The 25654-nt window shown below is 43.3% G+C and overlaps 2 protein-coding genes across 4 annotated transcripts in view; one reads left to right on the top strand and one right to left on the bottom strand.

Annotated features, from left to right (window-relative positions):
• Positions 1-211: 211 nt before the first annotated feature.
• SPRING1 (SREBF pathway regulator in golgi 1) lies at positions 212-24886 on the bottom strand. Its single transcript, XM_051972870.1, has 5 exons — positions 24689-24886; positions 17790-17946; positions 15470-15621; positions 14284-14397; positions 212-4351 (listed from the first exon to the last, which is right to left on the bottom strand). Exons 1-5 carry the CDS (start codon positions 24797-24799, stop codon positions 4268-4270), a joined length of 618 nt encoding a protein of 205 aa, XP_051828830.1. The 5' UTR covers positions 24800-24886; the 3' UTR covers positions 212-4267.
• The window catches only part of RNFT2 (ring finger protein, transmembrane 2), a 79808-nt gene continuing 79039 nt past the window's right edge, over positions 24886-25654 (top strand). For all 3 annotated transcript variants that reach the window (XM_051972866.1, XM_051972868.1, XM_051972869.1), the window contains exon 1: positions 24886-25641. The gene's annotated coding sequence lies outside the window, so the exon portion shown is untranslated. The remainder of the gene's footprint in view (positions 25642-25654) is intronic.

Here is a 25654-nt window from a genome sequence, read left to right on the forward strand (position 1 = left end):
TTAGGTACCTGGAAATAGGAACGTTTCCCTGTGAATTTCAGAACACACTTAGAAAAGGTTCCTCCTTCCTGCTCAGTCTTTAGCTGCTGAAGTGGGCCACTGGGACTCATATAACCTGAGGACTCGGGCCGGGAGGGATCTACAGAAATGTGCCGGCTCCATGTTCCTCCATTCTCATGAAGTGAAGGGCGAGATAAGAAAGACACTCAAATTGTTTTGAGAGACAAATTTTATTAATTCAGCACCATTGAAAACACGTTACATACAGAAAATGTCCCACCCAAACACAAAGGCTAGTGCCAAGAGGAAAAGGCAAAAACAAAGGGGTCTTCAATCAAGTCGCCGGCTTAAAACGCTTATTAGGTCATCCTACCCAAGGATGACTTTCCTTGGGGGGGGAGGGGAGGAAGAGGAGGGTGGAAAATGAAGGAAATCCCTTCAGAAATATGATGAGTGTGAAGAATGCTGACACATGGAGTGAAAAGACCCAAATTTGAACCCTGCCTTCCCCACTCACAATTACTATCCAAGTGACCCTGGGCACCAATGATAAGTCTCAATTTCGTTCATTAGAGAATGGGGATAGTACTACCTGATAATCAACCTTTCCAGGGTTATTGTGTCTAATGAAGTCATGGACAGAAACATAGGACGATGGTTATTTGACACGATGGTGAGCGGACTCACAGGGGACAGAGAGTCAAGCCTAGTGCTCTCCATCACACTTGAATCCAAGATGGCGGGAGGGAACCCTACCCCCAGCGAAGTGGGACTGGGAGGAGGGAGACCCAAGCTTGTACGTGTGCACTAACAGTGAGAAAGACTGAGACTTTATACAAAATTCATGTTAACAGGATCATCACAAATACGAGACACTCAATGTCAAACAGCAGCGTGGGGGGAGAGGGGAGCCCCTAGCACCCAGAGCAAACATCAAAGCTGGGGAGAGAGACTACCAGGAGGAAGGGGAGCTTCGGCATACAGACCAAGTGAACATCACAATTTTTGTTAGTTTGAGGGGAAGGGGGGAGTCCTTAGCATACAGATCAAGTAACAAAACTGGGGGGGGGGAGTCTTAGCACACAGACCAAGAAAGCATCAGAGTTTTTACTATTTGGGGGGACATCAGGTGGGGCCCTAAGTACACAGAGAAGGAAAAGACCAGAGGTTTGGGGAGGACAAGTACTTGGCCCCCAAACCAAAAAAGCATCCAAGCTAGGGGAAATCCTTCCACACATCAAAGCATCAAAGTTGGGGGAAGGACAAGATTGGGGAGATCTTTTAGAACAAGGAGGGCGTCAAGAGGGGATGCAGGCCTCTGTATGCTCCCCAAAAAGTATCAGCACTTGCTCAAACCAAGAAAGCTTCAGATTTAGGTGGGAAAGATTGGGAAGGAGGAGGAACTCATTTCTGAGTTTCTGGAAAGCATCAGAGGTTGTACATGGCGTACTGAGCAAGCAGCAAAGGTACGTGTGTATGTTGAGGGGGTGAGCCCTTGGCACAAGAAACAAAAAGGGGGGCTCCTAGCATAAGGAACAAACTGGGGGGGGAGTGGAGAGCTTTAGCACACAGAGCAAGAAGCAAAGCTGGGGGGGGTGCTTAGTACTTGGAGCAAAGCTGGGGGGGGGGGGGCTTAGCACTTGAAGCAAGAAGCAAAGCTGGGGAGGAGCCTTAGCACTCGGAGCAAGCAGCAAAGCTGAGGTGGGGGGGGGGCGCCTTAGCACTCGAAGCAAGGAACAAAGCTGGGAGGGAGCCTTTAGCACACAAAGCAAGCAGCAAAGCTGGGAAGCGGTGAACCCTTAGCACTTGGAGCAAGCAACAAAGCTGGGGGAGGAACCTTGAGCAAGTAGCAAAGCTTGGGGAGAGGGGACCCTTAGGATTTAGAGCAAGCAGCAAAGCTAGGAAGGGGAGCCTTTAGCACACAAAGCAAGCAGAAAAGCTGGGAGAAGGGAGCTCTTAGCACCTGGAGCAAGCAACAAAGCTGGGAGGGGGGGAAGGTTAGCATTTGGCGCAAGAAGCAAAGCAGGGGGGGAGGGGGTTGCCCTAAGCACTCGGGAGCAAGCAGCAAAGCTGGGGGGGGCACATTAGCATTTAGAGCAAGAAGCTAAGCTGGGGTAGGGGGAGTCAGCACTAGGAGCAAGAAGCGAAGCTTGCAGGGGGGAGAGTTTAGCCTTGGGAGCAAGAAGCAAAGCTTGCAGAAAGGAAGAGTTTAGCCCATGGAGCAAGAAGCAAAGCTTGGGGGGAGCCCTTAGCACTTGAAGCAAGCAGCAAAGCTTGCAGGGGGAAGAGCTTAGCCTGTGGAGCAAGAAGCAAAGCTGGGGGAAGCTTGGCCTGCAGAGCAAGAAGCAAAGCTAGCGGGGAGCTTAGCACTTAGAGCAAAAAGCAAAGCTTGGAGGGGGGAGAGCTTAGCCTGCGGAGCAAGAAGCAAAGCTGGGGGGAGCCCTTAGCACTTGGAGCAAGCAGCAAAGCTTGCAGGGGGAAGAGCTTAGCCTGTGGAGCAAGAAGCAAAGCTGGGGGGGGGGGGGAGCTTAGCCTGCAGAGCAAGAAGCAAAGCTAGAGGGGAGCTTAGCACTTAGAGCAAAAAGCAAAGCTTGGAGGGGAGAGAGCTTAGCCTGCGGAGCAAGAAGCAAAGCTGGGGGAGTCCTTAGCACTTGGAGCAAGCAGCAGAGCTTGCAGGAGGGAGAGCTTAAACTGGAGCAAGAAGCAAAGCTGGGGGAGAGCTTAGCACTTAGAGCAAAAAGCAAAGCTTGAAGGGGGGAAAGCTTAGCCTGCGGAGCAAGAAGCAAAGCTGGGCAGGAGAACTCCTAGCACAGAGGACAACAGACCAAGAAAGCACCAGAACAGAGGGGAGTGGGGCTTGCCTGGAAGGGACAGGAAGTTAAAACAGAGGATCAAGTTTAAAAGGAACTTTACAGATATTCCAATCCAGCCCCTTCCATTTTATGGATGGTAAAACTGAGATCAGGAGATCTTTTGCCAAAGATCACATATCAAACAAGTGGTGGAGTGGAGACTTGAATACTGCAACTGGATCTGAATCTCAGACCAACGCTCTCTCAACGACAATCACTTGCCACTCTTCCTTAGCTCAAAGGGCTGGGAGTTGCTGGACCGGCCTGGGGAGCGCACGTGACAAACACTCCTGGCGTACAGAAGGGGCCACCCCTTTTCTCGCTCCCCTCTAATACACAGAAACAGACCGAAGCCCCTCAAAGCTGGGAACGTTTGGGGCCCGGGGGGCTGGGGAAGCTGATGCGGGAGAAGTGAGATGGCCCGCTTGCCACACGGTCCCTGCAGGGCCATCCTCGGCATCTTTGGCCCCTTCCGGACACGGGGCTCGTTTCCCCAAGGCCTTCCCAAGGGGAGCAGCAGGACGCGGAGCATCAGGAAGAAGGGGGATTCCGGCACAACATCCTTGGGGAAAATGTTCTCTCGGATGCCAGGGAATGAGCCAAACCTAAGGGGAGAGCAGCTGGCCTAGCGCAGGTTCAAGCAGTCATGTCCCTTGGGAGGTATCAAATGCTTTTGCACATTAGGCTGAAGGCAGAGGGGGCCGATATCGAGAAGACATTTCACTGGACGAAAAACCGGAGCCCCGAGGGGAGAAGGCCGGGCCCCTGCAGAAAAACGACTGGATGGGCACAAATAGGTCCTTTTAAGTCACAAAACATGTTTACACAAGGAACCAGCAGAAATCGAACCTTTTGCTCTGGGACACATGACTAGAAGCTGAAAGGCAATGGGTTTTGGCTGCAGGAAATACTCCCATTTTCTAATATCCCAAAGCAGTCTAATAAATAATTTACAGTTATGTACAAAGCCGGGGCTTGGGCCACCAGTGGAATATTGTACCCCAAAGCCCAACCAAAGGGGCACAACTCCCAGGTCCCTTTTGTGGGAATGGAGGAGGTAGGGGAGGAAAGGGAGGGAGGGAGGGGGAATCTGCTCTGTTTGAGGCTGGATCCTTTTAAGCTGCAGCTGGAGAGACCATGGCTGCCCAGCACGGCTAAGGTGTTCAGTCAGGGACAAGGGTGGGCAGCAGAGGGAGGGTCCTGGTTTCCTTCGGCCCCTTCCAGCGCCATCCTCCAGCTCGCACGGGGGCAGGCAGAGGCCCGACACACTGGAGGGGTAAGTCTTCTAACCCATGGGCTCATTTTGGGTTTGAAGAGATACCCCCCGGTGCCCCAAATGCAGGCTGGGGTCTTCAGGTCTCCTCTTTCTTCCATTCCGGCCTCCTGGGCACAGTTCTGTCCGCTCTTGTTCCTCGTCATGCAGGGAAGAGTTCCGGTGGATTCTCTCCATAGCAATATTTTGCAATGGGGTCCCTATAGGTGTTCTCATGCTGCACACTCTGTGAGAGAAGAGAAGGAAAGAGACATGAAAGAATAAGAGAGATATCAGGGAAGAAGAGAGAGAGAGACAGAGGGGATGGAGAGAGGGAAAGAGAGACAACAGTGATAGATGATGAAGGGGAGAGACAGAAACCCGATGAGTGGAGGGAGAAACAGAGACAAAGAGAGAGATCACAAAACTTCACAAAGCTTTGAACTTGGAGAAAGTAAATAAACAACCTTGGATATTTTGATCAGAACCTCACTGTCACATTTCAGATGCTACTCATTTCAATTTAACCATTAATTTATTTATTAAATAAATGCTAAAAACAACAACAACAACAACAACAACAACAACCACCCAGTAACAATTCATCTGGAAGAACAAAAGATCAAGCATCTTAAAAGAATCAATGAAAAGAAATTACGAAGGAAGGTGGACTAGTTACACCAGATTTCGAACCTATTATAGATTAGTAATCACGAAAATAATTTGGTATTAGCTAAGAAACAGAGGAGTAGATCAGCAGAATAGATTGAGTACACAGTATAAGTTTTACTTATACTTTTATTTATTAAGCACCTGCTGCATGCAAGGCTTAATGCTAGTCCAAAAACAATCTCTATCCCCAAGAAAGTCACATTATAATGAAGGAAACATAACACATTGGGGAATGGCGGCCAGGGCCAGGGAGGTGGTACTCTTAACTTAGAAAATAACTGGGATAGGGAGTTTGGCCAAAAGAGAGCAGAAAGATATATTCTTTCGGCAGTAAGCAGCTGCACTGATTTTCTTCTGCTTTATTTTAAAATGTATCATTTATTTTTAGCACTCACTTTAAAAAAGATTTAAATTCTCTCCCTCCTACTGAGAAGAAATGTGATAATTTTGGTATCCGTTAATGTAAATCTTTCAAGGATTTTTGAAATCCTTCTGTATTTGTCATTTCCTATACAAAACAGTTTTCTGTTTGTCACAATTTGTTCAGCTACTCCCTAAGAGATGGCCATTCCCGCAATTTCCAATTAACTGCACCACAAAAAGAGCCACTCTATTTTTTTTTTAAAAGTAGATTATTTTCCTTTTTCTTTGACCTCTTTGGGATACAGACCTAGTAGTGATATTGCTAGGTCAGCAGTTTTATAGCTCTTTGGATCTCTTTCCAATTGTTCCACGATGTCTGAAGCAGTTTACACCATCACTGCTTTGGTGTCCAATTTTTTCACATGCCCTCTGATATTTTTCATTTTCCTTTTTTGTCATACTATCCAATCTCATAATTGTGAGGTTATACCTCAATTATTTAAGCTTTCATTTCTCTATAATCAACAGTGATATAGAACATTTTTTTTTTATGACTAGTTTTGATTTCCTCTGAAACCTGCGGCTTCATTTCCTTTGATCATTTACAATTTGGGGAATAGGGATTTTTTATATTTATATGATTTTAAATATTTATTTAAATTTATATAAAAATTTATATTTTTATAAATTTGACTGCGCTCACTACATGTTTGAGAAACGCAGCCCAAATCAGAGAAACAAGCAGTACAATTCCATCCTTCCCACCCCATACTTTCCTTTTAATATTGGCTGCATTGGTTTGGTGTATGCAAAGCTTTTTCGTTTAATATAAACAAAATTATCCATTTTATTTCTTATGATTCTCTCTTATCTTGTTTGGTCAAAAATCCTTCTCATCTAAAGATGTGACAGGCAAAATTTTCCATGCTCCTCTAATTTGTTTATGATATCACTATTTGTGTCTAAACTATGTATCCATTGCAACTTTATCTTGGTATACACATTCTGAGATGCTGGTCTATACCTAATTTCTGCCAAATTGCTTTTTAGTTTTCATAAGAATCGGGGGATGCAGCTAGATGGTGCAGTGAATAGAGCACCAGCCCTGAAGTCAGGCAGACCCAAGTTCAAATCCAGCCTCAAACACTTAATATTTCCTAGCTGTGTGATTCTGGGCAAGTCACTTAACCCCAATTGCATCAACAACAAGAACAAAAATGTTTTCACAAGAATTTCTCTCAAATAGTGAGTTCTTGTCTAAAAGGTTTGATCTTTGGGTTCATCAAATACTAGGTTATATGTCATTTACTATTACCATAGTAAATTATACTGTGTACCTAATTTATTCCACTAATCCACTTCTCTATTTCTTAGCTAATATCAAATTGTTTTCATGATTACTATTCTATAACACAGTTTGAAGTCTGGTATAACTAGACTTCCTTTATATTTTCCATTCATTGATTCTCTTAATATTCCTGACTTTTTGTTTTTCCAAATGAATTTTTTAATGTTTTTCCTAGCTCTATTAAATAATTTTTGACAGTTTGGCATGGCACTGAATAAGTAAATTAATTCATAATTGTTCCTTTTATATTGGCTTGATGTACCCACAAGCAATTAATATTTCTCTAATATGGCCAACTATGTTTTAACATGAAGCAGCCCACTCCCTCCATTCCTAAGATGAATCACAGCTGAGCATAGTATATAATCTTTGTGACATTGTGCTACAATTTCCTTACTGGCATTTTATTTAAAATTTTTGCAATATTCATGAGATAAACTGGTCTATAGTTTTCTGTTTTTGTTCTTCTTAGTTCAGAATCCGGCATCATATTTATATCATAAAAGGAATTTGGTAGGACTCCTTCTTTTCTCTTTTCTCAAATATAGTTTAATTGTTTGGTAGAATTCATTCGTGAATCCATATGGTACTGGGGCTATGTCCTTAGGGAGCTCATTTATGGCTTGTTCATTTTCTAACACAGAGTTATTTAAGTATCCTATTTCCTCTTCTGTTAATCTGGGCAATTTATATATTTATATGCAATCATCCATTTCATTTAGGTTATTAGATTTATTGGTATATAATTAGACAAAATAGCTCCTAATAATTGCTTTAATTTCATTTTCATTGGTGATGAGTTTATCCTTTTCATTTTTGATACTGGTAATTGGATTTTCTTCTTTCTTATTTTAAATCAAATTAACCAATTTGACTTTATTACTTTATTATTGCCTTAAAATAAAACCAGCTCCTAGTTTTATTTATTAGTTCAATGATTTTCTTACTTTGGAATTTTAATCTTTCCTTTAATTTTCAGGATTTCCAATTTGATGTTTGAGGATTTTAAATTTGCTCTTTTTCTAGTCTTCTGAATTGAGTGTTCAATCCAGATTTGCACTTTCTCTATTTTACTGTATGTTTGCTGTTGATTTTGAGTGTCTGACTCTCTGTGACAGCAGTGAAGGTTTTCTTGGCAAAGATACTGAAATGGATTGCATTTCCTTCTCCAGTTCATTTTGCAGATGAGGAACTGATGCAAACAGGGTTACTTGCCTCCTAGTATGAGGCCAGATTTGAACTCTGGAAGATGAGTCTTCTTGACTACAGGCCCGGTACTTTATCCATTGTGTAATCACCTGCCCTATTTATTTTAGTTTCATTTCCAATTAATTTTCAATTTCTGCATCTAAAGTCCTTTATTGACTATCATATTTTATTGCAATATGGTCTGAAAAGGATGCATTTAATATTTTTGCTTTTCTGCATGAGGTTTTTATGACCTATAATATATGGTTAATTTTTACAAAAGTACCATGTATATTTAAGAAAAAGGTTATTTCTTTCTATTCTCAACTTTTTTTTTCCTGAGGTCTATCATAAGTTATTTTTCTAAAATTCTATTCATCTCCTTAATTTATTTATTGGTTAGATTTATTTAGTTCTGAGAAGGGAAAGCTGAGGTTCCTCACTAGGATAGCCTTACTGTCTATTTCCTCTTTTTAATTATTTAACTTTTCCTTTAAGAATCTGAATGCCCTGCCATTTGGTGCATAGATGTTTAGTGCTGACATTATCTAATTATCTAGGTTACCTTTCAGCAAGATATAGCTATCCTGCTTTTCTCTTTAATTAGGTCTGTTTTTGCTTTGTCTGATATCCTGATTGCTGTCTCTTGCCCTTTGCCTTTTTTAGCTCAGCTGAAGTATCACAGATTCTTTGTTTTAATTCTCTCTGTGTCTTTCTTGCAACAACATATTGCATTCAGGTTTCTGATCCATTCTGCTGTTTCCATTTTATGGGTGAGTTCATACCATTCATATTCAAAATTACGATTACTGTGTATTTTACTCTATTTTGCTTTTTTCTTCTTTAGCCTTCTCTTTTATCTTATTGTTTCCTAAAAATCAGTTTTGCTTCTGACCACTGCTTTCTTTAATCTTTTTTGCTGGGTAAGATATTTTAACTAAGTATGTTTTTTCCTCTTTTAACGAATTCCAGTGAGAATATGGTTCAAGCATTCCCCTTCCACCCTCCCCTAGCACCCCTTCCACTGTAAAAGTTCTTCTTTGTGCATCTCTTTTGTGTGAGATAATTTTATTATTTTACTCCCTTTTCCCAGTGTATTTCTCTTTCTCACCTCTCCATTTTTTTTTCATCATAGCTAATTCTTTCTCATGTCCTCTATATGTTTACTTTTTAAAAAATCCCCTTAATAATGATAAAATTCTTGGGAATTACAAGTATCATATTCCCACATAGGAATGTAAATAGCTTATCTATATTAAGTCCCTTTTTTCATATTTACCTTTTTATGTTTCTCTCTTGTCTTGTGTATAAATGTCATTTAGCTATGGTCTTTTGAGAAGGAACACTTTAAAGTCCTCAACTCTATTATAAATACCCATTTTTTTCTCCTGAAGGATTATACTTGTTTTTGTCTGAGTAGGTGATTCTATTACAATTCCAGTTCCTTTGCTTTCTGGAATTTCATTCCAAGACCTCTGCATCTTTATTATAACTAAATCTGTGATCTTGACTATGGCTTCATGATATTTGAATGGTTTCTTTCTGACTGCTTGCAATATTTTCTCCTTGACCTGGGAGCTCTGGAATTTGGTTATATTATTATTCTAGGCAGTTCTCATTTTGGAATCTCAGGAAGCAATGAGTGGCTTCTTTCAATTTCTGTTTTATAGGATACACACCCATACACATATATAAGAAGGGAGGGAGTGAGAGATACACATTGACAGAAAGATAGAGACAGACAGTGAGAAAGAAAAGTAAAGGTACAGATATATTTCTATATTATAGAATATAGACAGTTTTCCCTGATAATTTCTTGAAATATGGTATGTAGGCTCTTTTTTTCATCATGGCTTTTATGTAGTCCAATAATTCTTATATATCTCCCTTCAAGTTATTTTCCAGGTCAGTTTTATTTATTTTTGCTGAGGTAATTGGGGGTAAGTGACTTGTCCAGAGTCACACACCTAGGAAGCGTTGAGTGTCTGAGACCAGAATTAAACTAAGGTCCTCCTGACTTCAGGGCTGGTGTTCTATCCACTGTGCTACCTAACTGCTCCTATTTTTCTACCCTTTTAACCATTTGTCCAATTCTGTTTCTTAAAGTATTATTTTCTTCAATTTTTTTTTGGTGTATCCTTCACCAATCGATTAATTCTCTTCATAATTTTCTTGTAACAATATCATTTCTTTACTCAATTTTTCCTCTACCTCTCTTATTTAGTTTTTAAAATCCTTTTTTGAGCTCTTCTCAGAATTCTTATTGGCTTTGTATCTGATTCACTTTCTCCTTCTGAGGCCTTCCATGTAGATATCTTGACATCAATGCCTTCTAACTTTATTTTTTCATCTTCCCTGTCACTAAAATAACTTTTTATCATCAGGTTCTTATTTGGTTGCTTGTTCATTTCTCTAATCTATTTTTTGACTTTTGATCTTATGGTTTTAAATTAGGCTCTGTTTCTGGGGTGAGGGGCATACTGTCCCAAACTTCAGGTTTTATGTTCTGCTGTTTTCAGAACTAGTTTTAGGGGTTCTGTAAAATTTTGGTGTTTTCAAGGTATTATGATCCAAAGAATTCTGGGATCACTGTTCTCTTGGTCTACGATCTCATACCCAGAAAGGAACTTTATTTCCTTATAGTTATTAGCACACTCCTGAAATTCTGACCATTGTTGGCACCCTTCTTTGTTCTGGGAACTAAGAATGGGCAAGGCACCAAGGTCCTGCACCCGGGCCAGCAAATCATTTCCATAATTTCTTTCTGAGCTCTTGTCCAACTCCCTTACTGACTCTGGACTGAGAACTCCTAAAGCTGCTGCTGCTGCTGCTATTACTGCCAACAACTGCCACTGGTGCTGCTGCTTTAAGAACTCAGTTGTACCTCATCTGCCAACATTCCGAGTTGTTCTCAGCTAGAAAAATCTTTCCCCTGACCTGTGGTTTGGTTCTGCTTCCTTAGAATTCAATTCAGGGCATTTTTTTAAAGTTACCTGGAGGGGAAGTTCAGCAAGTGCTGCCTGTATTCTGCCTTGTGAACTCTCCCCCTCAGCAATACTGATATGATTATGATCCCAGGGCTGGAAGAGGAGGATGGAAGAATGGGGAAGATGGTAGAACATGGGAGCAACAACAGATATGCAGCCGCTGGATACTGAGGCATAAGGAAAACCTGGGTTCAAGTCCCACCTCTAATGATATACAGCCTCTATATGACCCAAGGGTAAATCCCTTAAATTCTCAGAAGTCCCAGAAGTGACTCATGAAGACCATAAATTGAGAATAGTTGGTTCTTGCATCAATTAACTCAGAGAATTACAGGAGGCAGAGGGTAAGACCTAAGGTAACTTATTTGTTAAGTTTCAAATGATGAATAAGGTTTACTTTACCATAACACTACAATGAGTGTCTATCAGTTATATCTGACTCATACAATACTTAGCAGAGTGCCTGGCACACAGTAGGTACTTAAGAAAGGTTTAATGATTGCAAGATTCATTTATCATATATGATTTTTCCGGTATCTCTCCAACTAGGGAAAGTTTATTTAGTCTCTCAGCTCCCCATATGTTGTCCTTTCCTGAAAAGCCCATTCTGGGAGGAAAGTTGTTTAGGATAACCCAGCTTCCACATGCTTCCAAAACACCTGCCATTTACCCAACAATGGTCTGATGATCTTACACAGTAAGAAACAATAAGGTAGAACAATTTACAAATCAAAAAGGGAGGATGTAGAAGTCTGAGTCAGTGATTAATGTCTTTAGCAATCAACAAAAGTGGGAGCCACCTATACAAAAGAGGGGAAAAGACTACATCAAATAGCCAAGACCAAGAGGAGAGAGTCCTTAGCTATAATGACAGCTGAAAATAGTCAACATTTAGGTCTACTATGTATCAGGCACTGGGCTAATCACTTTATAAATATTATCTCAATGGATCCTCACAATAACCCTGAAAGGTAAATGCTGTCATTAACCCCATTTTACAGAGCAGGAAATTAAAGCAGACAAAAATTAAGCGAAGTTCCTAAGATCAGAGAGCTAATTAGTGTATGAGGTTCAACTTGAGCTCAGGTCTTCTAGATTCTAGGCCCAGAGCTCATTTGTTACACTATAAGTTGCCACCTTGCCTCATGGTGTCTTTCCCTTTCTTAGAGATAATTAACTTTTTTAGGGTGCCAAATCTCTCTAGCTTACCATTATTAAAGGCATGCTCCCACCTCATGGGGTATTTCCTTTCTCCCGGTTAATTGTGAATTTGTTTTTTTCCATTGTCAATCCTGGTATCTATGGGATCTCTTCATTTTGACTGTACCCTCTTCTCCTAAACAAACCTACCTTTTGTTATCACCAGAAAAAGTTCTGTGCTCTATGAGCAAAGCAGAATTGAATTAGCCCAAAAGAAACATGAGATGCACAAAATTAGAGAAGTTACCCAAAATATTCATGGGAATGATTTGTGTCCAACCTGTGGCAGAGCCTTCGGAGATTGTGTTTGTCAGCCACAGTCAGATACCTGTAACTCGACTCTAACAGAGTGATGTCATTCTGGTAAGAAGGGCAACCTTTTGTCCAAGATAATGGCTACTGTTCACAGTGTTACTCTTCACGTGACCGAACATCTGGTGTGCTAAACTGCAAGTACATCATTTGGAACTAGGAATCGCTACCCTAAATATACCAATACTTTACCATAATCAACTGTGAATGAGTTAGCTATTCTGATTAATACAACGATGCAAGACAATATCAAAGGACTCATGATGAAAAATGTTATCCATCTCAAGAGAGAAAATTGATAAAGTGAATGCAGATTGAAGCTTATTTTTTCTTTTTCTTTATTTTATCCTCCTTCCCCCCCTTTTTGCAATATGGCTAATATGGAAATATTTTACATGGCTTCATATGTATAACTGTTATTATACTGCTACCTTCTCAGTGAGGGGCAGGAGGGGAGAGAATCTGTAACTCAAATTTTTAAAAAATGTAAAAAAAAAATTTAAATGTATTTTCTAAAGGGGAAAAGTTAAAAAAAAGTTTACCAACCCTAAATGTATCTGCTTATCTTTAACTCACCTCCCCCACAGTGAGGTGGTAGCCACCATAATAAAACAATCCTTTTCTCCACTCACAGAATATCCCTCTAATCTCAAACAAGCAGTAATTTGCAAGTGCTAATGAATTTTATTGTGGGAAAGACAGGAAAGAAACAATTCTCTCAGATCTTTACCGGCAATATTAGAATATTCCCCAGACTTGAGACAAAAGGTATTCTCCTTTATGGGAGAAAGTAGCCATAAAGATAAGGGAGGAAGAATCTTTCTTTCAATTCTTCCCAACTATTTTGCTTCTCCATCTTGTAATGGGCTGATTATAATCCTTGTATTCCTCATAAAGGTATCCTTCTAAAGGATCTTCCAAAGAGACGTCTGCTTATTTATTTCCCTAAAGACTGAAAGTGAAATGCAGAATGAAAGACTATTACAATCCCCCTTCGATAAATTCATAGCAGTCCAGGGATTCAGTTTTTGCAAACCGGTGCCTAGTAGAGTAATTGGAATATAGCAGATACTGGCTCCTCAAAGGCTCCAGCCATGGAATAAAAGCTCAGATTTGTCCTACTAAGCTGGAAATAATTCCAAACGGCAACTTGACAGAGACCATGTCTGATATAGAGGACAAACACAAAGAAATTGGGGTTGGGGGGCTCAGCCCCAGTAGGCTGCTTGTTAGCCAATAAGCTGCCTGGCCAGGGCAGACATAAGGAGATTTTTTTAAAAAAATGGCTCTCTATCCTTTGCAGGATCTTTCCGCTTCCTCAGTGATGGTGGGAGCAGTGGTGTTTAATAATAAAAAGTCAACAAGTCCACTTGGAAAAAAGTCCCCCCACCAAGCAGAGCACTAACAATAGCTAAACTTTCCCAGTATCCTCGGCAGTTAGTGTATTCGGCTCTTAGAATACTTTATCTACTTTGTACCATCCCAGATTTTTACTGGTTGATGTGGACACATCAGCTGAGCCTCAAATGAAGCCGACATTTCTAAGAGGCACAGGAGGGAGGGTTGTGTGTTCCAGACCCGAGGGGACAGCCTATATAAAGTCCCCATGGTGGGAGAGGGAATGTTTATAAGCTTGAGGAATAGTAAACAGGTCAGTTTAGAATGCAGAATGAAAGGCAATGACAATCCCCCTTCAAGAAATTCTTAGAAGACAGAGATTCTATTTTTGTAAACCTGGTGCCTAATACAGTAACTGGAATACAGTAGGCACTTAATAAATGCTTTTAAAATTGAATGGAGTTGATCTCAGGGGCATAGCTTTTAAAAAATGCCTTGTAAATTTTTTTTTAAATCTATTTTGAATATGTTATGTACATATTGTCTCCCTGACTGACAGGAAGGATATTTTCATTTTGGTCTCTGAATCTACAGCAATTAGGAGAGTGAAGGTACTTAGCTGGTACTTTATAAATGCTCACTTATCAGTTGAATTATCACTCTTACCTTTTTCCTCCAGCCCAAAGAACCTGGTTATGTGGTTTCCCAAATCCTTTCCTCTTTCTTCTCCTTCCATCCCAACCTATCCTCCTGCCCATTGTACCTCCTCACCTGAGATGAAGTCCTGCATTTGGCCAGACACAGCTCAAAGTGATCTTCCACCGCCATGAAGAGATTTTGGAATGCTGCTGCAGCCTGGTTGAGAAACCGTTCTAGGAGTAATTGCTGAGGAAACAGAGGACATTCAAGATTTAAGATTTCCAGAAAGAAACCTAGGCCCAGGAAGGAACAGGGGATCACAGCTTGAGAACCAAAAAGCACCTCCCAGGATATTTAGTCCAGCTCTTCCATTCTACAAATGAGGAAACTGAGGCCCTGGGAAGTGAGCTGCTCAAGATCATACATGTGAGTGAGTCTGAATTTAAACAGAGGGCCTTTGATTCCAAATCCAGGACCTCTCTCCCCTATGCTATAAAAGAAAGATGTGTCTTATCTAAAAGAAATCCCAACATGCTCCCAGAAGCTCACTGGAGCCGCCCATTTGGTTGGGAACAAGCTTCCTTCCTTGTAAACAAAAACTGAGTTAAAGGAACTAATTTCCTGCCATTGCCAATAGGTTCTGAAAGACGTTCCCAGCAGGAGTCTTAATCGTCGTCATAAAGGACAGGGAGGGAGGGACAAGAGGAAGAAGAACCTTTCTGAGGAGAAATGCAAATTATATCCCTTTCCCAAGTGATCAGAGGTAACACTCCGTTCCATGTCAGTGGGGCTGTGGAGAACTGGGCACTCGTACTTGTGGCTGAACCAACTATATCCCTCCATAAAAATACGCATCCAAATGGCAGTAATATGAGGCTCACAGATCTATGCAGTCAGTTATAAAACCCATGATAAACTAAGTTACATTACCTGATTCCATGCCATGCTCTACAGCAGCTGGAAAAGACTGTAGTGATCATTCAGTTTTCTCACAAAAGATGGATCTGAATCTCCCCTTAGCCTTCATTCTTGGTCCTGGTTGGTCTCTCTCTCTCTCTCTCTCTCTCGTACCCCTATGCCTCCTTCCCTGTACTCCAAAGCACAGCCTAGCAAACTTGGAGGCAGGAAGACTCAGGTTTGAATCTCCTCTCAGACAGTAGCTAAGAGAATGGGGTAAGTCACTCCAAATTTCTGGGGCTTCTCTTTTTTTTTTTTTTAATCTGTAAAGTGGGTGTAAAAGTCACTCCTACGCCTGGGATGAGGCTAAAACGAATGAATGTTCATGCTGTTAAGCATCCTCCATGATCCCAACACCTACCTTGCTGGGCTGTAGACAGCAGGAGACACAGTATTCGTAGGCGCCACAGCAGCCGTTGGACAAGCAGCCATCACAGCAGAAGCGCCTGGCGCTGGCGGCATTGACGTTACAGCAGCCATTCACGAGCAGGTCCTTCCTCTCGCAGACGTAACCTTGGGAACCAGAGAAAGCAGGGGGATGAAGCCAGAGCATCATGAAGTTCTCCAAGCAGGGCAGGGCAGGGAAGTTTCTGACTGCACGTGGGAAGGGAGCAAGCGGTAATTTGAGGAGGCCATTCTCACCGAGCTGTGCCCTGCAATTAGACCAGCTCTTGTGGTTTGTAGGACACGCGGCTCTGACCATCAGACTTACGAGCTGTGGGTCCGTGGCAGCAACCCGGAGTGAAATCTAGTTCTAAGCCTTCAGGAGTCTGGCCTGTGCTTCTTACCTGGGCTGCGTGAGCACATTTTATCACCACTAGTTAAGCAAGAGAAGAGACAGAGGAAAGCGGCTCTGAGAGCCCCAGAGGGATCCTACCAAGTGGCTGCTCTAGGTCTGGGACCTTCTCTGGCTCCCAACATACCCATTTCCCCTTCCAACTGAGGATGCCAATCCCAGGTAATGGATGATCTCCTCTAAGCTGACTCTCTTTCTCATTTCATCATCCATGTTTTTAGTCACCAAGTTTATAACCATGGGATCATCCTTAGGCCCTCACTCTCTCGGATTGGTTGCCAAGGCCTGCTGTTTCTTCCCCTGAAACATCTCTCCTGTGTTTCCACCTCTCCCCTGACTATACCATCACCATTCAGGCCCTTATCCCCTCATGCTCAGTTAACTGCAATTATTTGCTCGGGAGTCTCCCTGTCTTGTCTTTCTCCAGATTAGTCCATTCTCTATTTAGCTATTTAAGTGAGATTCAGACCACAACCCTCCTCTCCTCAATAAAGATCAATGGCTCCCTATCACCATCAGGATTACATATATATGTATTATACTTTATATGCATATATTGATTTTTATTTGTTTATTTATATTTGTTGACATTATGTTACATATTAAAATTTATATAGAACACACATATACCCAAATTATACATGTGTATCTAGGAATTTACATTATAATAAATTTAGAAACCATTCAACTATATGTACATGTTTTTGTGTGCATGCACGCATGTATATAATATCCACATATTTATATGACGCATTTTAGGTAGATTAAATGTTACAATTACACATAAAACATGCAATCCACATATAAATATGTATATGTTTGTATATGTAATATATAATGCTATAATTTATAAATATATATGTATTTGCAGGCATATGTGTATATGCATACATACATGCATTCATTCTCCTTTGTTCGGCCTTCAAATCCCTTCCTAACCCAGTTCCTTGTTACCTTTCCAGTTTTCTCATACTTTGCCCCGCCCATAAAAACCTCTATTATTCAGTGACAGCAGCCTCCTGGCTGGTTTTCATGCCAGTGTCAAATGGTTCCACATCAGAAACAGATAAGATTTTATTAATGGAAATAACAATAAATTAGAGCTATTTTCTTTTCTGCTTGGCTGCTGTATCCAAAGGACCATGGGACCTCTCCATCTGATTGGCAACTGAAACCATCTAAACCATATTTCAGCTATTAATCAGATGCAGAGGTCCTGTGGTCCTTAGGGTGCAGCACAAGGAACTTTTCAGCTGCCAATCAGATGGAGAGGTCCTGTGGGCCACAAAGTGCAGCAGCCAAGCAGATCTAATTTAAGTCATTTTCACTGCCTTTCCAATTAGGATATGAGCTCCTTGAGAAGAAAGACTAACTTTTTTGTTGGCCCCAGTACTTAAGACAGAGCTTTGCACACAAGAAGTGGTTCATTCATTCAAGAGTCCCCATCTCCCCGACTCCTTGTATTGTCACTGGCTGCCCTCCACTCTATCCTTATCTCTACCAATTGGCTTTTTCCCAAGACTCAGCCAGAGGCTTTTCTGGTCTGTTCTTAGAGATCACCTCCCATTTATATCGTATGTCATAGGTCATTAACGTTTTGACTTCTCCAGTAAACCGTATGCTTACCAACGGCAAGAACCATGTTGTTGCTCTTTGTGATAAGCCCAACGATTGACCCAGTGCCTGATACACAGTGAGTAGTGAATAAAAACATACTTGTTGACTCGTCTTCCCCATAGGGTTAGTGATGAGTATGATTAACCCTATTTTACAGATGAGGAAACTGAGATTTTGTCCACTTTCCTCTTTCTACAAATAAATGCATGGGGGAAGAGACCCCAAGTTGGACAGCACAGAAGGAGTCCCAAAAGAGCCGGGGCCATACCTAGTTCATCCGTGATGAGAAGCTTCCCTTGAATGGAGTTCCGACACTGGTTGCTTGGGCGACTGCTGTTGCCCAGGTTGAACTGCACTTTCCACGGGATGGGCTGTTCCCGGTCTTGTACCTGGAGGAGATTCCGGTCTCTCACTGCCCTCTCTTCCTAGGAAAAGGACCAGAAAGAAATGGGGTAAGCGATGATGGACGTCTAGGCTTCATTTATGGATCATGGTCAGTAGGACTTGATGAGCACTCTAGGGAAGATTAAATATAATACACTTTTAAGAAAAATATAGAACTGCTGAGAAACCCATCTACTCAGTTTTTTAGTCACGCCTGAGCCAATGAGAGGCAACTCGGTGGCAAAGAGGGACCTGGAATCAGAAAGAGTCAATCCTTCAAATCTAGCCTCAGAAACCTCTGAGCTGTGTGACTCTGGGGAATTCACCTAACCCTGCTTGCCTCAGTTTCCTCATCTGTAAAATAGAATCATAACAGCACCTCTCAGGGTAGTTGGGAAGATCAAAGGAGAATCGTAAACTGTTTTCTAACCTTAAACGTGCAATATAAAGGCTAGTTATTATTCTATCTGCAAAATGACCACATAGCTTCCTTGCCTATTGTAAGATCTAATTGTTCTTCTTTTCTGAGCAGACTCATGATTTCATCAGTGTAGGGAGCTCCCAGCGAAGAAGAATTTTTACATATCCAAATGGGCACCAATTCATCAACAGTCTCAGAGGACAATAACAGATGAGGGAGGAATCTTAGAACATGAAATGTCAGTGTTGACAAGGGCTTTAGAACAGGGAATATCAGGGCTGGGAGGGGCCTTAGAACAGGGGATATCAGAACTGGGAGGGGCCTTAGAACAGGGAACGTCAGGGCTGGGAGGGGGCTTAAGAACAGAGAATGTCAGAACTGAGAGGGGCCTTAAAACAAACAATGTCAAGGCTGGGAGGATCTCTGTTTCTCTCCCTATTGCTTCCTCTCACTATATCTAAGCTGGAGAATATATCTGATGGGAATATATATTGTACACACACACACACACACACACACACACACACACACACTTTTTGCCTGAAAACGTCATATCAATAGTAGCCATTGTACTTTTCTTAGGCTCAATTTCTCACTAGTTAGTGAGGATAATGATGCTTCCATTACAGACTCATCCTGCTCTGGGCTCTTGTGAGAAATGGCTTTATGCTACAACGGCCAGAGGCTTTCTTGGCAGGGAAATTGAAGAGCTACATCCTCAGTGGTCCATCATTTTAAAGAATTCTCTGCTGTAAGCTAAGAAGAGGTTCTTCCCCTTTCTGGTGTCACGCACCCTGTTGGTGGTCTGAGGAAGCCTTCGGACAGATCCTTTCTCAGAATTATGCAGTTAAATGTGTGAGAGACAAAGGATTACAAAGGAAATTACTTAAATTGAAATAATGACTTAAAAATTAAAAATCAACTTCATGCAGGGATCCCACTTTGGACATGGCTCATCCCTGGTAAGGGCGGGGAGAAGTCTCTATGTGAAAATGAAGGTGACGTCATCTCTGCAAGGTGGCCTTTCATGAGAGCTCAGACAGTTTTCCCATTATTTTTGAGAAATGTTGACAGTGATGAATCAGACCACAGTCTCCTGACCTCAAACCCAAACCAAACAGCCCGTGGCTCTGAGCTACCTTCCCCAACTGCTCAAAGAGGAAGCGAAGTTAGGCTGGAAAGGCACCAAGCACGATGAGAATCCCTGTAAATATTTATAACTGCTCTGCAGAAAGAGACAGGGTCAGAGAGAGACAGCACACCCATACACAAAGGCAGACACGCAGACACACACACACACACAGGAGAAACACACAGAGAAACAAAGATGGACACACACAGAGAGACAAAGAGACAGACACACACGCCCAAAAAAGGGAAAGAGACAGAAAGAGACATACACACAGAGGGATGGGGGAGAAAGAGAGAAATAGAGATCGATACACGTAAAGAGAGACAAAAAGAGACACACAGACATACTCACACAGGGGGTGGGAGGGACAGAGAGAGGCACAGAGATAGAGACAGACACACACTCTGAAAATAATAGAGGAATGGGCACAGACACACTCTGAAAGAGACAGGGGAGGGCAATTACAATCACTGCTCCGCTTTATGCAGTGGTCAGTTTTCTGGAGCTACTTGACAGAAACTGAAGCTCTGGTCAAATGCCTCAGTTTCTATCTTAAACAAGTTGTTAAGACCTCATGAGAATTTGGAGTAGAAATCCCCAAATCTCAAGAGTTGGGAGGGGAGGGGAGGGTGAAAGCACCAAGCCAATCCAGACCTGATCAAGATTCCACTCAATATAGCAAGCATTTATTAAGCCCCTACTATATACCAATTACTACACTAAGCCCAGGAGAGTAGAAGGGAAAAAAAAAACACAAACAGGAAATAGCTTTTGTCTCTCTGGGAAGGTTACATTATCCTGGGTAGACACAAAATGTTCACAGATACATTCATATAGGATACAAAGTATTTGCAAAATCCTTTCAGTGGTAAAGGAGGGAGTCTGGGGGTTGGCCAAGTGGGGATCTGAAGACCTCGAGCTGGAGGGGACCTAGAGATCATCTAGCCCAATCTCCCCATTTTTCAGTTGAGGAAACTGATCTTCTGAGGAGCTGCCCAGGGCCACACAGATGGCAAGCCTCGGGACAGAATCTGAATTCAAGTCTTCTGCCTTCAGAACCAGGACTCTTTTCCCTGTGCCCATTCTCCCTCAGAAAATCTCCTTTAAAGTGAGAGCATATGAGCAGAGCCCAGAGGGAGCTCAATGAAAAAGCTGGGTCGCCCAGTGGGTAGAGCACCACACTGGCAATCTGGAAGGCCAGAGTTCAAATATGGCCTCAAACACTTAACTACTGTGTAAACCAGGACAAATCACATAACCTATTTGCTTCAGTTTCCTCTTCTGTAAAATGGGGATAATAATAGCCTCAGTTTCTTATCCATAATAAGAAGGAATTGGATTAGACCAGTGAAAGACATCTGGAATTTCACATGAAAGGAGCTGGATTCAAATTCTAGCTCTACCCTGGGCTGTACAGCCTTAGACCAATCACTTCTCCTTTGAATATGAATCTAAGCTCCCATTTATAAAATAGGGGGCGGGGGATCTAAAGCCCTTCCCCTCTATGATCTCTACTATCTCAGTTGTCTCCAAAACCAATGAACTTTTTCAGAAATCAGAGAAAAATGAGAACAGCTCCAGCCCCTCTCAGTCACAATGGCTCCTTCTCTAAAACCTTGGGGGCTGGGACAGCTCAGGGGTCCTGAAGACTGCTCTTCCAAATATTAGTTCTTTCCAGAATGGAGAGGCTTGCCTTAAGTCACCAGCCAGACCAGCCATGTACAGAGAAGGCTCATCCCTAGAGGGTTGGTCAACAAGTGAAGAAGGTCAAAGTGGAAAGAAATGTCTGTGGTCCCAAGTTCAAATCCTCCCTTGGATTATTTGGAACCTGAGCTTCAGCTTAATAACTTCGGAAGCCTCTTCTAGTGCTAGTTCTAGGATGGATGTGTTTGACCATTAGAAGGTAATCTCTCTGAGGGCAGGAGCTCTTTTTACCTTTTGTTTTCCTTTTTTTTTTTTTTTTTTTTTTGGCAGGTTTCCTGGCATTTAGTAAGCGTTCAAGAAAAATTGATTTGACTTGTGGATCACAAGTATTCCTGGTTGGAGCAGGCTGTAGGATTTAGGGGCAAGGTTTGCCAACTCCATTTACTACTACTACTACTACATCATCATCATCATCATCATCATCATCATCATTACAGTTGAAGGTCACCAGGGGGCGCCACAAGGCATTGAGTGCCAGGCTTGAAGTCAGGAAAACTCATCTTCCAGAGTTCAAATTTGGCCTCCACAATCCCTAGTTGTGTGACCCTGAACAAGTCACTTCACCCTGTGTGCCTCAGTTTCCTCATCTGGAAAATGAGCTGGAGAAGGAAATGACAAACCCCTTTAGTATCTTTGCCAAGAGAACCCCAAATGGGCTCAGGTTTTCCTCACTCCAGGCCCAGCACTCTAACCACTGTGCCACACAATCCCCTTCAAAGATACCTCCAACATGAAACCCTTCCTCATTCCCTCTAGAGGCTAGCACCTCCAAGAAATTAAGGCTAGTGACTAGATTTCTGGGAAATAGCAGACTCCCAGGTGAGGAAACTCCCTCTCCCAATGAGGGACAGCACCTTCTCTGTGACTTATGGTGCTTAAGAATTGCCTGGCTTCTATGATGCAAAATGCTATCCCTCTCTAGTGGAAAAAAATGACAGCTTTGAATGCAGATCAAAGCATACTTTTTCTTTACTTTATTATTCTTGCTTTTTTTAAGTCTATGTTTTCTTTCACAACATGACTAACATGGAAATGTTGTGCATGGCTGCACATAACCTATATCAAACTGTTTGCCTTCTCAATAAGGGGGCAGGGAAGGGAAGGAGAGAATTTGGAACTCCACAATTTTAAAAACATGTTAAAAGTTATTTTTGCACATAATTGAGGAAAAATAAAAATTAAATTAATTTTTAAAGACTGCTTAGAGGTGGCAAACTCGACTAGAAATAGGGCCACTAATCCATCCGTAAGGACCCCTGCCACAGTAAAATGACTTTTAAAAAATCACATATTAACATTATCTATATTATAAAAGTATTTTTATATATGTTAACTATTTCCCAATTGCATTTTCATCTGCTGAATGCTGCTGGCCACAAGGCAGTCCTGTTGGATACCTCAGGTCTACAGCACTGAGATGGTGCCCAGCATAACAGATGCAGAAGGGAGACTTTAACCCACAATTCCTCTCGTTTAATAAAATGGAAGCTGGTTGATTGAAGAACCCTTGACACAATAACATTTCGACAGTATTAACAAGCAGCTGCATATATTTCACAGAAGTGGCAGTCTAGTCCAAGCCTGATTAACCCTCTACACCATATCCAGGAAAATATAAACCCCTTTAAAGCAAACTCTTTGTCTCTGGGTCCTCAGAGTCTTGCAAATGGCAGGCAATGTCCTCTGAATGACCTCTAAAAAACGAGCCATCCCTTCCAAATGGGGAACCCACTACAGCTCCCAAGACGGGCCTCTCCATTTGGGAAGCCTGGAGTTTTGTCCTTCCCAAATCAAATTTATCCAATTTCTATTTTTTTTTTTTTGTTTCAGGTTCCAACCTCAGGGGCCAAGCAGAACAAAGCTAATCCATTTTCTATTCTATTGCCCAACCCTAGAAATCAGAGATCTCCAACCTACTCCACCCCTTCCTTTTCCAGGCTAAATATTTATACTTTGGCTCATTTTTTAGAAAAGTACTCCACAGGCATAATTCATACAAATATTCTATCCTTGTTTACCAAAAAAAAAAAAAAAAGAAAGAAAGAAATGGGGAGGAGGGGCAGAATTCACGACAGCCCATGGTTTCCTAGTACCAGTCAAAACAATTATAAGAAAACAAAGGCAACAACAGATCGGTTTTCTCCCTCCTTATTTCTTATTCTTCCATATACCCATGCCAAAGAATTGCAGCCAAGTCAGGGGAAAGTTGAAATAATTCTTACAGCCCGTTCAAGGTCATTTACTTCCTGTTCACATATTTGGTACCACACACCCTGATCCCCGTCCCCCCTCCCCCCCCAACCACCCAGCCAGGCCGACCACAGAACTGGAACCCGGCCCACTGCACCTAATTGTGATTGCTGAAGAAACCGCAGAGACAAACAGAATCACGGGAACGAGATTCATGACCGATACAGCCCGGAATGTCTCCCTATTCCAAAACTGGGCTGACCCCTTCCATCCTTTTCATCCATCTTTCAAGATCCCAAGACAAAGCTCTCTCCATCACTTTCTCAGTTTCTGAAGATGCTAATGGGGATAATTAGATCTGCTCGTTCTAGCCCCATTTTAATATATATATATATATATTTTATTATAGCTTTTTTATTTACAAAATTTCTGCATGGGTAATCTTTCAACACCGACCCTTGCAAAACCTTTTGTTCCAAATTTTCCCCTCCTTCCTCCCTAAATTCCCACCTCCTCCCCTAGATGGCAGGTATACATATTTATACAGTTGTCTTGCTGCACAAGAAAAATCGGATCTAGAAAGAAGAAAAAACCTGAGAAGGAAAACAAAAATGTCTAGCCCCATTTTAAGGCTGTCAACTGAGGCCCAGCAAAGTGGGCGGAGCACTGGGGATGGAAGACTCTAGGGCTCTAGTCCCGGGCAAGGCACTCTGGGAGGTCTGTAAAACCGAGAGATAACAGTATCTCGCCTAACATCCTTTCTGGTTTGCCTTTGTACAAGGTCAAACAGCTAATCTAGCCTAAATGATCTAGAAGAAACCCCCATCCATAAAATGAAAGGTTTGAAAGGAGTGGGCATGAGTCCCTAAGGTGGCGCCCGGTTCTGGTAAGGGAGGCCAAGTGGACTCTACTTGGGTATGTCACCTAAATGCCTCCGGGCCTCAGTTTCCACAGCTGTTTAATAGGGTATGAGACCCTTAGGGTCCCTTCCAGCTTTCACTCCGAGATTCCATCTATCATCCTTTCCAGCCTTGCCACAGGGTTCCGAGGGTCCCTTGCGGCTGTGTCCTTTTGTGCTGAGGGTCCCTCCCTGCAGTACCCTGGGCTGGGAGGATCCCTCCGGCAGTATCCGGGGTTTGGAGGGTCCCTCCCTGCAGAATCCTAGGTTCTGAGGGTCCCGTTCTCACGTTCTAAGATTTTCTCCGGCACCAAACCACGTCTGATGGCTTGCAGGCGGCAGAAGAGGTGCTTGAACCCAGCTCCCCTCCCCCCACACCCCACGCGTTTTACAGTCGAAAGAGACAAAAGAAACACACCAGGACGGGCTGCGACTGACCTGCTTGAAGGTGCTGGTGAGAAAGTAGATGAGAGACAGCCCGAAGACCAAGCCGAGCACCCAGCGCTTCCTCAGGAGCCTCCTCCACACCATCGAGGCCAGGTTCACCATCCCCGCCCCCGCTGCCCGCTGCGGCGGGCCCGCAGGGGGCCGGGGGTGCAAGGGCCGGAGCTCGCCGATCTGGGGGTTGCGAGCTAAAGGGGCTCAGCCTGGGGGGCGGGTGGGGCTGCCCGGCCCATCGCGGCCGGCGGCAGCCCGGAGGGGGGCGGGGGTTCCGGGCCCCGCCCCCCAATGCGGCAGTTCAGCTCAGCACAGCGAGGGGCCCCCGCCCCATCGCCTCCCGCACGCGAGGGTCCGGGCTAAGCGGAATGGCACAGCGGAGGTGCTCCCGCGAAGCCCGCCGGCCCGGGAGGAGGAGAGGGGCCGGGGTCGGCCGCCCCCGAACCTTGCCCTCTCCTCCACCCACCCCACCCCCCGGCCCTGGCTGGGCGATGCCAAGCTCTCCCCCGAGGCCCGGGCCCGCGATCCGAGCCCGCACCGAAGCGCCCGCAGCAGCGCGAGCTGCGGGGCTCCGCCGCCCCCTCTGCCCCGACCCGCGCTCGCCCAGAGCAAACCCAAAACCAGAGCCGGAGCGGCTCCTTCTGCCTTCCACCCTCCCCTCCGCCCCAGCAACCGAGCTCCAACGGAGCTCGCTAGCTATTGGGCGTCGCGGTCGCCGTTCGATCGAGTTTCGACCTTCCCATTGGCCGGTGCTGCGATGAAAGGCGGGAGTTCGATTGCGGGGGTCAGGAGGAGGCTTTGAGTCGGTCCTAGAGCCCACGGCTCAAGCCAATCTCTGGCCCGGGGGAGGGATGGACCAGGGCGTTAGGAGGAAGAAGTCGGAAGTCACGTGGAGTCCTTGCGGCCCAGTTGATTGGCTTGGCAGGACATGAATGATGCAGCTGTGATTGCAGGTAAAGAAAGAAC

Source organism: Antechinus flavipes, chromosome 1 (assembly GCF_016432865.1).
Source record: "Antechinus flavipes isolate AdamAnt ecotype Samford, QLD, Australia chromosome 1, AdamAnt_v2, whole genome shotgun sequence".
Classification (NCBI taxonomy): domain Eukaryota; kingdom Metazoa; phylum Chordata; class Mammalia; order Dasyuromorphia; family Dasyuridae; genus Antechinus; species Antechinus flavipes.